General features: G+C 53.7%; 1 protein-coding gene across 3 annotated transcripts in view; it reads right to left on the minus strand.

The window, feature by feature from the left end:
• The window catches only part of MASP1 (MBL associated serine protease 1), a 67,200-nt gene that overhangs the window by 11,417 nt on the left and 37,780 nt on the right, over positions 1-18,003 (minus strand). For 2 of the 3 annotated variants that reach the window (XM_045029034.1, XR_006581966.1), the window contains exon 10: positions 14,572-14,646. In XM_045029034.1, coding sequence (XP_044884969.1) covers positions 14,572-14,646 — 75 coding nt within the window. Of the gene's footprint in view, positions 1-3,556; positions 5,511-14,571; positions 14,647-18,003 lie in introns of those variants that run through there. The other variant, XM_045029033.1, reaches the window with a different exon arrangement.

Genomic DNA, 18,003 nt, shown 5'->3' on the forward strand with positions numbered 1-18,003 from the left:
TGCTGCAGTGCAGATGCAGGCCGAGCTACAGACCTGAGTTAGAAGGTCAGCATGGTGCAGTATAGACACGTTAGCACGGCTGGGAGACCCAGGTCTAGCGATAGTAAACCCAGTCTTGGAAACACCGAGTCCACAAACCCAGGTCCCACAGACCCTAGACAAGTTCATGGAGGATAGGCCCATCGATGGCTGTTAGTTAGGATGAGCAGGGATGGTGTCCCTGACCTCTGTTTGCCAGAGGCTGGGAATGGGCGACAGGGGATGGATCACTTGGTGATTCCCTGTTCTGTTCATTCCCTCTGGGGCACCTGGCACTGGCCACTGTCAAAAGACAGGACACTGGGCTAGATGGACCATTGGCCTGACCCAGTATGGCCGATCTTATGTTCTTATCGCCTAGCACATGCAGTGTCGCACTGATCATAAATACAGTATGTGCATGGGCCATGGTGTCCCATGGTATGACTCTGAAGCATGTAGGTTACTCTTTCTAAAGGAAGGCGCTATTCACTGGGGATGATGATGGGAATCAAAGGCCTGGCACTGTGTGGGGTTGAACTGCACTCAAAGAATTAGCCATGCTGGAAGATGGACCAGCACTCAAGAACAAGGACTGGGATGGTGGATTGGCACGGCGCATGCCAGCAGCTGGGGATGGGTCGGCATGGCATGAAAAGCTGTCAAACCACTTGGAACCTTGAAAGCAGCCTTCTAGTTAGCCCCAGTCCCTCTCTCGCCTTTATTAGAAGGATGCTTGCATGGAGGTATTTGCTTGTTTCGTATGAATTCCTCTGCTCCTTCCTCTCTGCCTGAAGACATGTCACAGATGCAGAGGAGTGCGTTCCCCAATCTGCAGTCTTCAGCAAGGAAAGGCCACTTAGTCAGTAGTAGGTTGAATCCCACTGATGCACCCAGGGCTAAACTGATTGTGGGTCAGGAAGGAATTCCCCACCCAAGGGCACACTGGCAGGACCCTGGAGTGATGTTTCACTTCCCTCTGGGAGCAGGGATTGTCTGCTGGGATCAAATAGGGGTATCTACAAATGGCTAGTTCCCCGTGGCCACAGGGGCTGGGCGTTGGTGAGCCTCACCCGTCCCATTATTCCCCGTGCTTTGATGCATTATTTTTGTGATTGGATTAAGAAGAGGATAAAGCTAGGGGTGCCAGGGCATTGGGAGGGGATGCACATCATGAAGAAGCCCCGAGGTTGTGGAAGGGGAGGAGCACGCCAGGGTGAATGCAGGGTGCAGTCCCATGAACTTCTCCCGGTTAGAACGGTGGGTTGCCAGCACACATGCTTTGTACATACCAGGGCTTTATTACCTTCCCGGTCAGAATGATACAGACTGTCCATACACAGCGTTCGACAGCTGACAGAATAGACAGAGTACAAAAAATATAATATCTTCTAGCTACGCGGCATAGTCGGGAGTACAGGCCGTAGCATGTGTGTACAATAGACACGTTCCTTTGGTCTCTGGAGGATCTCGCTCCTCTGGCTGCTCTACGCACTGCTTAAATGATTGTGGGTCAAAGCCGGAGGGTCTAGCTCAGTGTTTGCTCACCCTGCACCCAGGTAAAACTCCCCAGGTCTGAGTAAAACCAAGCCAGAATAGTAAGGTTCGGCCCAACAGGAAGCTACATGCACGTATCCATCGGAGTTACCCTGCTGTGTTTTACTAACCGGCATCGCTGTGGGAGTGTATGTGGGGGTTCACAAGCACACAGAGGTGACCGTCCCTCGTGAGCGAGACGGTTTAAACACCTGGCGAGCTAGACATGCACGGAGTGGGTTTTTTTTGGTCTGTAAGAGCCGCTTTCGCTGAAATGGTAAATAAATGATACTTTGCTTTAAGGGGGCATCTGGCCACTGGCTACCACCGTCCCGGCCCATTGCTGGAGCTGAACATAATGGGAGTGTAGCCCAGACCCAGTCTGAGAGAGGGGGAGTCGCGTGACTCCACCCTATGCCAGCTGACGACTCGAGGCCTGAGGTTCAGGATGGGGGAGGTGCTCAGAGAGACCAGGAGGGGTCAGCAGTGCTGTTTGCCCGGTAGCTGTGACATGCACCACACCCAGAAATGAGTCTCCAGTGAGCCTGGGGTTGACTTCTGCCCAAATCTGGGTCAGTTTATGGAGTCATGGTGAAGCCATCCAAACTCAGGAGTTTTATGTGGCTTCAATGTGCAACCAAGGGAAATACGGGAGGTTTGACTCAGTTTGGCTTTGGGAACCCTCCAACGCAAAGCAGAACTCACATGGGGCATCCATACCCCACTGGAAATGAAGTGCAAGGAAAGGATTGCAAATGCCTGCCAAGCCGCACAGTTCTGGAAGAGAGGGAAGAATATATTGCAGAGTGAGTGTGTGTGTGTGTGTGTGTGTAGTGTGGATGCAAGCTCCACAAATTTGCCTGGCTTTATTCTGCTTTATCCTTTGCCCATCTCACTCTCGGAACAAGCTGGGTTTGCCAGCAAGAGGGATTCGTCCTCTCACCAGCCATTGATGGTGTTAAGCTCCAATGCATGTGCTGCAAGTCACAGCAGGACATGCTCAGCCAGGACAATGTGGCCCATGTAACTCTAGAGCAGGGGAAGGGTCATGCATAGTAAGTGCCATGAAATGCACCCGGAGTCTCCCCGTCTGGGATAAAGCTCAGGCCGTTGCTTGGCAGTCTGCGCTTTGTAGGGGGAAGAAGGAAAAGCCTGGGCGTAGTACAGTACAGAGGCCTCTCAATGGCTGCACCTCCGTGGATTGTGCTTATAGGCGTCTCATGGCACAGGTGGAACGGGCGTATCCTTATCATGGCTGAAGAACCGATGCTATACTAGGAAAGGGAGCGAGGAAACCTCCTCCCAGCCCCCAGCCTAGGGCACCAATGGAAGGGTGCGGGATGGGTCTGAGTTTAGTACGTGCGCAGTCTCAGCGCAGAGAAGACGGAGGCGGGAACAGCCGGGATAGCATGCACCGGGGCTTTCTTGCTAACCACTGGGCTCGATTTGGAGCTGATGGTGAACATCAATCCAGGGGTTGCTGAAGTCAGTGGAGTGACTCTGGATTTACACCAGTGTAAACGATATCAGGACCTGGTCTCAGAGGTAGGGTGACCAGATCACCACACTAAAATATCGGGGCACATTGGGGTGCCGTCTGCCCCGCCCACAGTCCACTCCCACTCCTCCCACGCTCCGCCCCCACTCTGTCCCAGGTCCCGCCCCCTTCCCACTCAGCTCCCCCCACCGCGCCCTTCCTCATCCCCTGGCCTGCTGCTGGCTTGCTGCATCCCTCCTCAGTCCCCCACCCACCGCTCGCCTGCCCGCCGCTCGCCTCTTCACCCCCCACTCGCCACTCACCCCTGTGGCACCGACTTCCCCTCTGCCGGGTGAGTGCTTGCCCACCCTCTGCCTCTTGCCGCCCCTGCACTGCCCTCGCCCCGCCCCCATTTCACCCCCTTCCCCCAAGTCCCTCCCCCGCCCTGCCTCTTCTCCACCGCCTCCCCTGAGTGTGCTGCGTCCCCGCTTCTTCCCCCTCCCTCCTGGAAAGCGCTAAGTGCCGCCAAACAGCTGTTAGGCGGCGGGGAGCACTGGATGGTGGGAGGAGCAGGGACCCGGCACGCTGGGGGAGGGGGAGAGAAGGAGGTGAGGACCCTGGAGCACCCACAGGGTTAGTGCCTCCCTCCCGCTCGCCTCCTTACCCGAATACTGGGACAAGTGGCGTCCCGATCGTACATTGATCGGGATGCGGGACAAAGGGTTAAATATCGGGACAGTCCCAATTTTATCGGGACATCTGGTCACTCTACTCAGAGGACAGAGCTGGGATATCTTGTTTGACTCTGAATTCTGGTCAGCGACCCCCCCGCCGCCCCCAAATGCATGTCAGTTAAGGGCCTGATTCCAGATTCTGGTGCCTTCACCTAGCCAGAAGCCCTGGTGGAACCATGGCCTTTATTCCGGCCTGATGTTAGGACACCGCTGACTGCCTGGTGCTGAAGGGAGCTCCCAGCAGGAATTTGGTTAGAAGATAAAGCAGGATAAAGAGATAAGCAAGAACCCCCCTCCCCTGTTATCGGTACCAAGGAGGTGAGCTCTTTGTCTAGAGTCAGGGTGAGGGGCTTTGTGGGCCCTGTGTCACTAAGTTGGGTTTCCTGCCTCTCCCCACCCCGGAGGAATTTCAGAAGTGGGTGTAGTGCTGGTGGAATGCGCTGGCTTAACAGCCTGGGTGCTGATGGCCTCTCTGCACAGCGGCAGGGCATGGCTTCCCCCGTGAGGGTACATCAACCCTGACCTGAAGGTACCATCCCCCAGCAAGCGTGAGAGTGCACGTCAGTCTCCACAGCCCCACCCAGTCCTTGGCCCCTCTGCGGAGACGCCGGCACAGGGGCCAGGTAGCCGTGGTGGTATCTTCTGGGTGACATGGATGCCTGTCCCGCTAAGGAACCTGACTGAGGCCCATCAGCTCATTTCCCATGAGCTGCCGAGCGGACGTTTCCTACGACAGTGCATGAAGGAACGTGATGCCAAGCAAACCCCGTGAAATAAGACTGGAGGGGACTGAGAGTTGCTGTTACCGGTTGCAGAAGACCAGAGTCGTGCTTGCTGGCTGGGGCGAGCTCATCTCTTCAGTTCAGGATCCAGGAATGTCCTCCTGTGTGAGGATCCCATCTTCTCCTCTACCCAGTCCACGTAGTTAGACACTTTGGTGTACACCCCATACACTTGCTTGCTTCCGCACTCTTCTGGCCCACCCCACGAGACCAGGCCTTGGGCCACCCACCGCTGGGTCCCGGGGTCCTGAATGACGAAGGCTCCTCCGCTGTCTCCCAGGCAGGTGTCCTTCCCCCCTTCGTAATAGCCGGCACAGAACATGTTCTCAGTCACGCTGTAGTTGCCCGAGCGGGACTCGTAGCTGGTCTTGCATTCGGCATGCAGCACCACCGGCAGCTTGACGTACTGCAGGATGTCGGACAGCGTCCTCATCCCCGAGCTGATGATCTCGTCCACGGTGATGTTGGGGTTGGAGATGCCCCAGCCGGCCACCAGGCCCAAGGTGTTGGGATGAGGCCCTTCCAGCTCGTGCTCGAACTGGGGCAGGCAGACTGGCATTACATAGGCATCCATGGTCACCTTCTCCTTCAGCTTGACCAGGGCGATGTCATGGTTGTAGTTCTGGATGTCGAATCCCCCATGCAGGATGATCTCCTCCACCGTCCGGTTGACGGCATCCTTCTTGTTCCTCACGTCATGTAGGCCCAGATAGACAGTGACGTGCTCCTTGGACACTGGGATGACGGTGTTGTCCCGGCGCTGGGAGCGGAGGACGTGAGCCGCCGTCAGCACCCAGGAGTCAGAGAGGAGGGCCCCGCTGCCGAACCACTTGTCGTTGGGGACCCTGGACGTGTCCTCCACCACGATCAGGGCCTGCCAAGGGAAGAAGCCGGGCTCCGCGTTCCGCCCTCCAATGATGCGCTTGATTATCCCAGGCAGAGGGCGAACTGGCTGGCCACACACTGGTGAGAGAAAGGACAGGACAGTTAATCTAACAGGGGCGAGCACTTCACAGGAAACAGCAGAAAGACAATTCTCCAGTAGATTATGCCAGTTTGGATTGGTCTCTTAAGAACCAAATACTCTTATTTCTGTGCCCAGGGGACAATCCTTGTTCTCATGGACATCTGTGCTGGAAAAGACCCAACCCCATCTGCCTCTGCTGGTTTGGTTTCTACAATATATGCACCAGGGTGAGAAGCAGGCTGATTTTAAATGACATGGGCACTTCAATTCCATGTCCTGAATGGGCCCTCTCTGTTATGTCTGGTATATAAATTTTTCTACCTTGTTTGCATCCCTAAAGATAGTCACTCGCCCCATCGTTTTGTACCTCCATAGCTTGGCGGAAGGTGGAATTACTTGGGTTGGGATGGACCCTCTAGTGGAGTACCATGGTCCATTACGCTAGTGCTGTGACAGGGATGGTGATGATGGTGGTAGTGATAATAACCATAATTGCTTAGCAGTTCCAGAGCCTTATTCTGCTCCTGTTAATGTCAGGCAGGGCCTCTATGGGCTGCTCCAGAGTCTGCTGAAGTCCCTGGGTCTGTCCCTTGATTTCAATGGGCTTTGGAGTAGGGCCAGATTATTCCATCAGTAGGTCTGATCAGCCCAGTAGACAGGGCACTGGAATGTGCTGCAGGAGACCTGGGTTTTGGTCCTACCTCTACCACTGATCTCTGGGTGACCTTGGGCAAGTTGCTTTGTGCCTCAGTTTCACCTCCCCCTATTTTTCTGTCTTGTCTATTTAGACAGTGAATTGGTGGCAGAGCCAGAATAAGAACCAGGTCTCCTGACTCTCCTGCCCATGTCCTTGCCTCTAGGTCATCCTGCTTTCCCTTGGTCACCTCTGTCCTGTGCTGTCATTGATGTATTTAATTAAATGAACTATGCTTGCACTCTACTACCAATGCATGTGTTACCTGCTGGCAGGGTTTCTGCTTGGATTTCTGACCACACAGGAGGGACTCACATTGGAGGAAGGACATGCTTTAAGTAGGCAATGTGCCATATTATCAGCATCACTTCGGCGGAAAAGATAGGCCCATGGCATAATCTACCAGCAATGATGCATGTACGCTGCCTAGCATCATCCATCATTGCACCTTTGAAGCCCAGAATACCTTCATGGGGGTGGGGGAAGAGTTTGAACTCTCTCCGTCCCGCCCCAACACACACACTGAAACGAGGCTGCAAGGGTCCCACCGCCAGTGCACCTCGCCCAGAATTGGACGGTCTTCAGTTCTAGCCTAGGCTGGCAAATGAAACAGAACAAAAACAAGTTGCACCATCCCCACCCCGCCCTGGAGCTGGGATGGAGGGATTTGTGGAACTTGACCCCACCTCTGGTTTTCCATCATCGTGCCGTGCAAGTCAAGCTGGAATGCAATGCCTGTGTAGATGAAATCGAATTAATCCCAAGACCCATGGCTCAGTTAATGGGATGGACTCCTTATACCAAGGGCCCCGTATCCTTTCTTCTGCCCCATCATAGACCTTGTGGCCATCTTCTGTCCCCTCACAGACATCACTGGTTTTCTTGCAGCTCTCAAAGGAAAAGCATTCGGTTTCCTAATGCATTTGATATATTACCAGGGCGATGCCAGAAGAACCTCAGAAACAGGGAGCTGAGCCCCAGCTCACTGGCACCAGTTTTGCACTGATGCAACTCAGCTGATTTCGTAGGAGTTAGGCTCTGATCCAGCAAAGCAGCTAAGCCTGTGTGTAACCTTACGCGCACGAGGAGTCCGTTGATTTGAATCAGGCCTTGCTCCTGTGTCACTGAGAACAGTATCAGGCCTCTGGTCTTTAGCCGTGGACCATGTAGGTGGGTATCATCCCACTTATGCTAAGACCCCAAAATACTAGGCCCGGGTTACATGTCTTCTGCAGTGTCCTAGCTCTGCAAGGCGGTCCCTTGTGTTTCAGTGACAAACCGGGTCGCAGTGTAAATGGCCATTCTAAAACAATGCTTTAATCGATGCTATTAACAAGACAGGTGCAAACTGATACTAAATAAAGACCCGATCCAGCAAAATATATACAGAAATAAAAGAGAAATAGTAAATATTAACAACAAGAGGCCAAAGGTTTACTGGTCTAGCGGATGGGTGGGGGGAAGTAACAGACATGATATATCTTGACTTAAATGAAACTATAGTGAAGCTTTTGACACAGTCCCACATGACATTCTCATACGCAAACTGAGGAGCTGTGGTCTAGATGGATGCCGAAGTGGCTGGAAGACCGTGCTCAATGGTTCACCATCAGACTGGGAGGACATACCTAGTGGAGTCCCGCCGGGGACTGTCCTGCGTCTGGTACTGTTCAATATTTTCATTAGGGACTTGCATAGTGGAGTGGAGAGGGTGACTTTAAAATCGGCAGATGACACCAAGCTTGGGAGGGGTTGCAAGCACTTCGGAGGCCAGGATTAGAATTTAAAACGACCTTGACAAATTGGAGAACTGGTCTGAAACCAGCCAAATGACATTCAGTAAAGCAGAGCGCTACGCTTAGGAAGGGAAACACAAAGGCACAACTCCAAAACAGGGAATAACTGGCTAGGTGTTAGCACTGCTGAACAGGAGCTGGGGGCTATAGCGGATCACAAACCGACTGAGTCTACAATGGGATGCAGCTGCCAAAAAGGCTAGTGTCATTCTGGGGTGCATTAACAGGAGTGTAATGTATAGATACAGGAGGTAATTGTCCTGCTCTATGTGGCACTGGTGAGGCCTCAGTTAGAATCATAGACTATCAGGGTTGGAAGGGACCTCAGGAGGTCATCTAGTCCCATCCCCTGCTCAAAGCAGGACCAATCCCCAGACAGATTTTTGCCCTAAATTGCCCCTCAAAGATTGAACTCACAAGCCTGGATTCAGTAAGCCAATTCTCAAACCACGGAGCTATCCCCCCCCTGTAGTACTGTGCCCCATTCTGGGCACCAACCTTTAGGAAAGATGTGGAGAATTGGAGCGAGTCCAGAGGAGAGCAACAAATATGAGAAAGGGTTTGAAACCCTGACTTATGAGGGAAGGTTAAAAAAACTGGGCATGTTTGGTCTTGAGAAAAGACTGTGGGGGGGACCTGATCACAGTCTTTAAATATGTTAAGCGCTGTTATAAAGAGGATGGTGATCAGTTGTTCTCCATGTCCACTGAAGGTAGGACAAGCAGTAATGGGCTTAATCTGCAGCAAGGGAGATGTAGGTTAGATATTAGGAAAAGCTTTCTAACGCTAAGGGCTGGTAAGCTCCAGATCAGGCTCCCAAGGGAGGTTGTGGAATCCCCATCAGCGGAGGATTTTAAGAAGAAGTTGGCCAAACACCAGCTGGGGTTGGGGAAGGTTTACACGGTCCTGTCTCAGCACAGGGGGGTGGACCAGCTGACCTCTTGAGGTCCCTTTCAGCTTCACACGTCTGATTCTGCAGAAGCCTGACAGTCTTGTGCAATTTTGTGCTCAGTCCATACTCATGCGACACTCCCATCCAGTCACTTCCTGCTCTCTGGGAAGCTAGACACCGACTCTCTCACAGTGCTCCCCCTTTGTGGAAATGTTCTCACTGCTGGCTCAGCTCCTTGTCCCAAGATCTGTTGGATACAAGGGTTCTTTAAGAAACCCCAGCTGATATGTGGAGGGTACACAGTGTTCTGGTGCATCCAGGACAGCTGTCTTCCCTTAATGACTCCACGAGCAGTGATTCCTCTCCAGCCCACCCCACCCCCATTTCTGGCTACCAAATAACCTTCCCCTTTGCCAGGCTGATGCAAGCAAATCGGGTTGGCTGCCAAGAGGCTTTAAGAGCCTGATCCATAGCCCACTGTAATCAACAGGCCCCAAATTAGTCTCTCAAGAGCCCTAATAAGCTACTCCCATGCCTGTGAATTATCCCCTTCACTGTTTCTCCAGTTCATTTCACTCCGCTTGGGAAGGAGAGGTGCCCACTAGAGGCCGACGGCTGGCAGTTCCGATTTCTAGCCAGGCATTCCGAGGGAGGCTGGCACGCGGTGGAACAGGGTGGAGAAGAGAAAAGAAAGCAACAGGAGGACAGATCGCGGCGGTTCTGTTTGTGGGTCACAGAGCAAGCCAGGGACAGATTCAGACACTCACAGACACCAGTGCGGGCAGCCAATAAGCAGCTGATAGGGTTGATTCACGGCTCACAGCCACATGCTCAATCCAGTAGACTGCTCTGCCTCTTCGGGAGAGGCCCCGGCAGTTAAGGAAGCACAATAATGCTGAGCTCCATAATACGGAGCAGGGACGTGATCAGCTTCATTCCTCTGTGCAGCCGATTTTGTTACACCAGCGTGACACTATTCTGTCTGAAATCCAGCACTGGGGAAAGTCTGACTTGAAAAGGTGAAACCTCCCGGAAATGTGTGTGTGTGTATTTGTGTGTGTACATGTGTGTATGTGTATATGTATGTGAGTGGGCATGTGCGTGTGTGTGTATGTGTCCATGTGTGTGTGTGTGTACAGGTACGTATGTGTATGCGTATGTGTGTGTACACGTGTGTACATGTGTAGGTGTACATATGTGTATGTGTATGTGTGTATGCGTACATGTGTGTGCACACGTACATGTGTGTGCACATGTACATTGGTGTATGTGTACGCATGTGTAGCTGTGTGTACGTGTGTGTGCATGTGTGTGTGTGTATGTGTGTACGTGTATGTCTGTACATGTACATATGTGTACATTTAAATGGGTGCATGTGTGTACATGTACATATGTGTGGACATGTATGTGCATGTGTCTGTACATATATAGGCATGTGTGCACATGTACGTTTGTGTATGTGAGTGTGCACATGTGTGTGCATGTATATGTATGTGCATGGAGGTGTATGGGTGTGTATGTGTATTTGCATGTGTGTGCACATGCACATATGTGTATGTGCACATGTGTACATGTATGTGTGTATAGGTGTACATGTGTTGTGATGGGGCAAGGCCAGATGGCTACAGTAAAGTGGTGAGGAACAGGTATGTTAGCCCCAGGCTAAACAAATTCCTGGTACCATGGTAACCAAATGGCAGTTGCTCCAGGTTAATCAAGACACCTGGGGCCAATTAAGATCCTTCTAGAAGGCAGTGGAGGTAGGGACATTGATTGGGACACCTGAAACCAATCAAGGGCTGGCTGGAACTAGTTAAAAGCCTCCCAATTAGTCAGTGAAGTGTGCGCATGAGGAGTTGGGAGCAAGAGGCACTAGGAGCTGAGAGTGAGTAGGCACTGCTGGAGGACTGAGGAGTACAAGTGTTATCAGACACCAGGAGGAAGGTCCTGTAGTGAGGACAAAGAAGGTGTTGGGAGGAGGCCATGGGGGAGTAACTGTCATGCAGCTGTTCCAGGAGGCACTCTAGACAGCTGCGATCCACAGGGCCCTGGGCTGGAACCCAGAGTAGAGGGCAGGCCCGGGTTCCCCCCAAACCTCCCAACTCCTGATCAGACACAGGAGGAATTGACTTGGACTGTGGGGAAGATCACTGAGGTGAGCAAATCCGCCAATAAGCGCAGGCCCCACCAAGGTAGAGGAGGAACTTTGTCACAGTGTGTACAAGTAAGTGTGTGCATGTGTCTGTACATGCATGTGTATATGGATACATGTGTATGAATGTGTGTGTGTACACGTATGTATATGTGTGTGTGTGTGTGTTTAGGTTCCCTGCCATGTCAAATACTGTCAGGAATATAAAATGCGCTTAGCCAAACAGTTCCTGTATCCTAGCTCTGGCCAGCTGTCAGGCTGCCGGGAAGCTGCCTTTCCTCCTAAGGCGATGGGCTGCGTTTAGAGGAAGCTCTTCTAGCCAAATATTTATTCTAATAAAAATCTCAGACACACTGAAAGCCTCGGAACTGCTCTTGCTAACGGCAGATGGAGGGTGCAGGGCAGGGGCTGAGAGAGGGGTTTAGGAGTGATGGGCACCTGGCGGGAGCCAAAGGGGGAGAGGAATCTAACCACAGCTGAACGGACGCAGATATCTGGACAGCGTTCTCCCCGCTGTCAGGCTTCATTACCCCCGAGTCTCTCTGCGCTCCTGGCTGCCCTCGGGGCTCAGGAGCGGGCGCGCTGGAAGTGGCGCACAAAGGCTGCCTGGCACCGTCGGCTCCCAGTGGTGTTATCTGGAGCCGCAGCACCATGGAGGGGGGCAAGGCAGCCAGAGAAGAGGAGGTTGCCACAGTCACAGCTTGGGGGCTCTACACCTTCCTTTGGAGCATCTGGTACGGCCACTGCTAGAAACAGTTTACTGGACTAGACGGGCCGGGGCTGAGCAGGACGGGCAATTCCCGTGTCCTTGGCAGTGGTTCAGAGAGTGTAACTAGGGAGCCACCATATCATTTATTCTCTGGCTTTGGCCCCAACCCTGCAATCAAACCCGTGCACCGCTCCAGAGATCTGTCCATGCAGATCCAAATGCAGGATTGGGGCCCGTAATTGTACTTAAACACACACACACACACACACACACACAGAGTAATCAATCCTCTTCACTCTCCATTGGCCCTGAAGCCCTTGAACCTTGCGGGTGGGGGGAGGGAACACACATGTTCTGGCTACTTTTATCCTTTTCCATTTAACAATGTATGTTTTTTAAAAAAGAAAATAAGAGTTTTATGAATGAGGCTGAAATTAACATGGCTGTGTTTGTTTCACCACTGAGACTGTGGTGCATAGATCAGGGAGAGAAATGGCAATAGGACACGAGGCTCCATTTTCACCACTAGGTCACAGGTCTGACACTACCTTAGCTGCTAGTGAGCAAAGTGAAGTCACCACCATCTGGCTGCATTCCTGGGCCCAGGATCTGAGGGATCCAAAGATCTCAAATGATGGTGGGTTCCAAATCCACATGCAGAACCTCGCTTTGCAGCTGGGGCTGTCTCTGGATTGACCGGGTACGGCGTGTCATTGAAACTTACTACACCTGCACTCTCTTGGTTGGGTGGGATTTGCCAGCCAAGACCCATGATATTGTGTTTAGTCCTCCCTGATTAGGGGAGCTTGCAAACACCTCACACAGGGGTGTGTGGTTGCAATGGTCCATTTCAGTGAATAACTGAGCTTGGCCTGAAATTCGCTGTCCACAAACACTCCTGCCAGTGCATCCCGACCACAAAGGCTCTTGGGACAAGGCTGGTAAAGGAGTGTGGGATTCCTGAAAAAGTCCCAGCAAATATTCCCAGAAACCATGTGCTGGGATTTGCCCAGCTCCAGGTCAGATCTGGGTGCATTGTGAGGCGAGGGAAAGGGCGGGGGAGGGTGTTTTTACGTGCTGTGAGCAGAGGGGAATGTTTGCCTTTTTCATAGACTCATAAACTTTAAGGTCAGAAGGGACCATTATGATCGTCTAGTCTGACCTCCTGCACAATGCAGGCCACAGAATCTCACCCACCCACTCCTGTAACAAACCCCTAACCTATGTCTGAGCTATTGAAGTCCTCAGAGACTCCTCCAGCAAGTGACTCATGCCCCAAGCTGCAGAGGAAGGCGAAAAACCTCCAGGGCCTCTGCCAATCTGCCCCGGAGGAAAATTCTTTCCCGACTCCAAATATGGCGATCAGTTAAACCCTGCGCATGTGGGCAAGACTCACCAGCCAGCACCCAGGAAAGAATTCTCTGCAGTAACTCAGATCCCACCCCATCTAACATCCCATCCCAGACCATTGGGCATATTTACCGCCAACAGTCAAAGATCAATTAATTGCCAAAATTAGGCTATCCCATCATACCATCCCCTCCATAAACTTATCAAGCTTCGTCTTGAAGCCAGATATGTCTTTTGCCCCCACTACTCCCCTTGGAAGGCTGTTCCAGAATTTCACTCCTCTGATGGTTAGAACCTTTGTCTAATTTCAAGTCTAAACTTCCTGATGGCCAGTTTATATCTATTTGTTCTTGTGTCCACATTGGTACTGAGCTTAAATAATTCCTCTCCCTCCCTGATATTTAACCCTCTGATATATTTATAGTGTCTGCTGAGAGGTACCATTGCTGGCCTGCAGGGTCCCAGGAGATAGCGGCATGCACCATATGGGGTGGGCATGTAAGGCAGGGCACGTTGGGCTGGAGTGCAGCTGTAGCAAGCCGTATGCTTAACAGAGACTGCAGTGAGCCGTGTGTGCCGATCAGAGGGAGGGCAGGCAGGGCTGGCTTTAGGAAGTGCGGGGCCCAATTCGAACAGTTTCGACAGCCACCTAAGTGGTCTGACTGCAGGCAGGGTACCTAGGAGCCGCTGAGCCTAATCCCCTCCTCTGACAATGCCTCTCCCTGCCACCTGGGGCCAGGCCCTTACCTGCTCAGCCTCAGTGTCTCCAGCTGTAAAGTGGGGCTAGTTCTCACCCAGGGGCCTAGTGGGGACCAATCAGTAAACGTCTGTGGAGCACTGTGTGCAGTCAGAGTAGATCCAGTGGGCACAGTACAGCACCCCCCAGAGGGGACGCCATTGGGCCGTTATTTAAAGATCCGCTGGACTCTTGGGTGGCTGCTTGAGGCAGGTTCTAAGGTGCTGGGCCAAGTTTCACCAGTGCAATCACCTTAACACCTCTGGTGACCCCCAGGGTAGGATTTGGCCACCTGGCGTTAGAGATGGCCCTGAACCACCCCCCTGGAGCTCAACTCCTGCGGACTTTGGCGTGTTCAGAATCCAGCCCCATCTCAGTGCCGCACAGCTACTGCTCACTGCTCTGCCCTTTAGAGCCACATCCCCTGCGTACAGCGCTGCTGATCCTCACTGCCCCTGCCTGCGGCTGAGGTGTCCTAAGGTGCCGTACCTGTGGATCACAGCCTCGGGCACCGCTGCATAGTGAAGGCATCAGGCTGTCCCAGCCACGGAGTGAAGCCAGCGGAGCTGCGCTGAACAGACCCTCCCCTTCCCCAACCTGTACCAGTCGCGTCAGGCTCTGTTACCCTTGGAGAGCGAATGCTGGATTGGCTCACTCCTGGCATAGGCAACCCTGCTACGAGATGACAGCTCGTTAGGTGGTGCATCATGCCAGAGCTCTCTAGGTACCTGGTCGACAAGACGGCAGCTTGGTCCCCAGCTCCTCGCTCTTCCACACCCCCTTAGCATCACAGGTGTACGTGCCTGGAAGAGAGCAAAACGTTAGCTGCCTGTTGCCTATCCGAATGCAGGGTCTGCACATGCAGCAGGTGCACGTGCCGTTGGCTGCGGCTGTGGGTCAGCCTCGCATGTTCAGACACGCAGCCGATGGGGTGTTGCCATAAATATATTCTAGGAGCCAGAGTCTATGCGGGGCTTGCGGAGGTGCCCTAAAGGTGGAATTTGGCCCTATGTGTTTGTGTGAAAGGCCCCTCCACTGCCTTCCTCCCCTGAAATGATTTTGCAGGGCATGGAGAAATTAAGGACGTTACTCAGACTGCACCGCGGGGCATCTGCATGCCGATGTTTATGGGGATTTCCGCTCCCCTAAAGCCTTTTCTGAATGCTTGTGGCATGTCACTGTCCGGTGTTCCAGTGCCAAACGGGTGGTGCCCAGAACCCTGCACTGTCCCAGGGCACTGTGCCCATTATGCTCAGGCTGAAGGCTCTGCTGTGAGCTGCTTCTCCCTGCCAGGCTGTTAGTCCCTGACAAAGTCGTGCAGGACAGATGCGCTGGGCTGATGCAGGAAGCATCCAGCATGCCAAAGGTTATTGCACACTAGGCCTGGAGGCTGATTGGGCAGCAGCAGGGTTATGGACAGGGGGCTGGGATGTGAGCAAACCCTTCCAGTCTCCACTCCTAGCCTGGAGCAGTGGGTCTGTTTTTCTGGAGGGGTTTGGGACAGCCTACGAGCCTCACCCCCTGATGCCAAGGCGTGCCCAGAGGGTGGCCTTGAGAACCAATGTGGCTGAGGGAGGTTTTCAGTGCCGTTGTCATCACTATGGAGCAGTAGGAGTATTTAAAGAGGAGCCTGTGCATGCACTGAAATCCAGGGGAGCCAGGCACCTTGTATCCGGGCGGTTACCCTGCTCCTGGGAGAAAAGGAGTGAGAACAGCTGAGGGAGGCTGACTGAGTAGCTGGCCAGCTCAATCAGGGCTGGTCCTGATAAGAGGCCTGTGAGCCAGGACAGTCTCACTCCAGGGCTCGGCTGCTCAGGAGCACCGGGTACCTTGGGCAGGGCAAGGCAAGGCAAGGCAAGAGGAGCTGGGGAGCTCCAGCTGGCAACTCCCCAGGCTGAGGTCTGGTTCAAGGCCTACGGAGGTCCTGGGGCTGGGAGGTGCAGCCCCGGGATAGGCAGAGGCAGCCTGTCCACCCCCCTTGCCAGTGAATGGCCATTGCAGGCTGCCGTCTGCCCCAGAGAGCGGGGGCTAGATAAAGACTGGCAGTAGCCACTGAGGCAAGGTGGGTATAGGGGGTTTGGGGTTCCCCCAAGGGAGGGGAGACTCAGAGTGTGGGGGCACTGTGGGGCAGCACCCTATGTTAAGGGGTGCTGGGGTCTGGGAGGGATGTGGGGCCAGAGGCGGTGGAGACAACAGGGCTGGTAGCCAAGGGAGAGAAAGCGGCCAGCAGGAGGCGCTCAGAGGCTGGAAAGAGCTAATTCCTGGATGACCAGCAGCAGGCGCCATGGCGGTGAGTTCCCGCAGTGTGACACACCTACATTCCTTTCAGGATCCTGGCCTAAGTCTCTGCAGCCTGCAGCTGCTCGGGTCCAGCTGGAAGCATTGCATGCTGGGACCTGTTGTGGCTGCAGACCCCTCCCCGTAAGAGGGGAGAGTAGCGGAGATGTTACCAGGCTATCGATGGAAGCGGAGCTCTGACCGCTGTACAGTGAGCAGGGGCGGCTCCAGACCCCAGCGTGCCAAGCACGTGCTTGGGGCGGCATGCCGCGGGGGGAGCTCTGCCGGTCGCCCGGCGGGCGGCTCCGGTGGACCTCCCGCAGGCGTGCCTGCGGAGGGTCCGCTGATCCTGCAGCTTCGGTGGAGGTCCGTGGGACCAGCGGACCCTCCGCAGGGATGCCTGCGGGAGGTCCACCGGAGCCGCGGGACCGGCAGAGCGCCCCCCTGCAGCGTGCCGCCATGCTTGGGGCGGCGAAATGTCTAGAGCCGCCCCTGACAGTGAGGGCATTTCTACACTGCAGTCAAAAACCCAAGGCAGAAGCTGCGGCCAGCCCGGGGCAGCCGACTCTGGCTGGGGCTGCGGGGCTGTGAAATTGCAGCGTAGATGTTCAGACGCAGACTGGAGTCCGGGCTCTGGGTCCCTCCCTGTGGGGTCTCAGCGCCCAGGAGGCACATGTGAGCAGGGATCCATGGGTTCCTTTCTAAGGAAGCTGCTGAGGAGTGGGGCTGTTTAGGGAGAGGGACCAGACTGGGGCCTGCCAAGGCAGGGAGTGGCTGCTGGGAGTGAGCAGATTCCAGGCAGGGAAGGCCTGGGAACTCCCAGGGGGACGACACAGGGACTGGAGAACTCTATTTGGGGAATTATTTTGTTAGCGTGAGAAATCCAGGCTCGAGGAGGGGTGTGGCTGAGCTGGAGATGAGTTTGTGTGGGGGGTTCTTAAAGGGCCCGGAAGAAGGGAAACCGAGGCAGAATGCCGCAGGTCCACCTCTGGCCACGAGGGGGAGCTCAGGAAGCAGCTGACCCTGTGACAACTGTATTGTCTCTCAGTGATTCCAGGGGCCTGACCTGGAGGGGTGCTAGGCGCTCCCACCTCCCATTGACTTCATCTGGCGCATTGGCCGCTCAGATCTTCTGAAGATCAGGCCCTGTATCCAATCCACAGGACCAGGAGAGCAGCTAGTCTGACCCTCCTGCATATCACAGGCTGTTGCATTGCCCCCAGATCCACTGACACTGAGCCCACTAACTTGAGTTAGGCTAAAGCATTTCAATCCACTGTTGTGAGGAAAAGGCTGATTCTTCAAACTGCCATCCCGGCAAGCGCCCCTGCAGATGTGTGCCCCAGCGAGGGCTGGTTCACACGCTGCTGCAGCCCTGATTTAACAGTCAGTTTGGAAATCCGTTTAGTTCAATCGGCGCGATCCTCTTGCCTGCACGCTCTGAGTCTGGCAGCCAAGTGCTTTATAGTGATTGGCCTCAATGGAGGTGTCAATACCAAGAGAGGGAAAATGGCTTTTGTAGTGAGCCAGCCACTCCCAGTCCCTATTCAAGCCCAAATTAATGGTGTTCAGTTTGCAAATGAATTGTAGCTCTGCAGTTTCTCTCTGAAGTCTGTTTTTGGAGGGTTTTTTGTTGCAGGATGGCTACTTTTCAGTCTGTTATTGAATGTCCAGGGAGATTTCCCTGCAATTTTCCCTCTCTTGGTATAGACACCTCCTCATCAATTATTGGGAGTGGACCACATCCAACCTCCATTGAACTGGCCCTGTCAGCACTGGCTCTCCACTTGTGAGGTAACTCCCTTCTCTTCATGTGCCAGTATATTTGTGCCTCTATCTGTAATTTTCACTCCCTGCATCTGAAGAAGTGGGTTTTTTACCCA

The sequence above is a fragment of the Mauremys mutica genome, chromosome 9 (assembly GCF_020497125.1).
Source record: "Mauremys mutica isolate MM-2020 ecotype Southern chromosome 9, ASM2049712v1, whole genome shotgun sequence".
Classification (NCBI taxonomy): Eukaryota; Metazoa; Chordata; order Testudines; family Geoemydidae; genus Mauremys; species Mauremys mutica.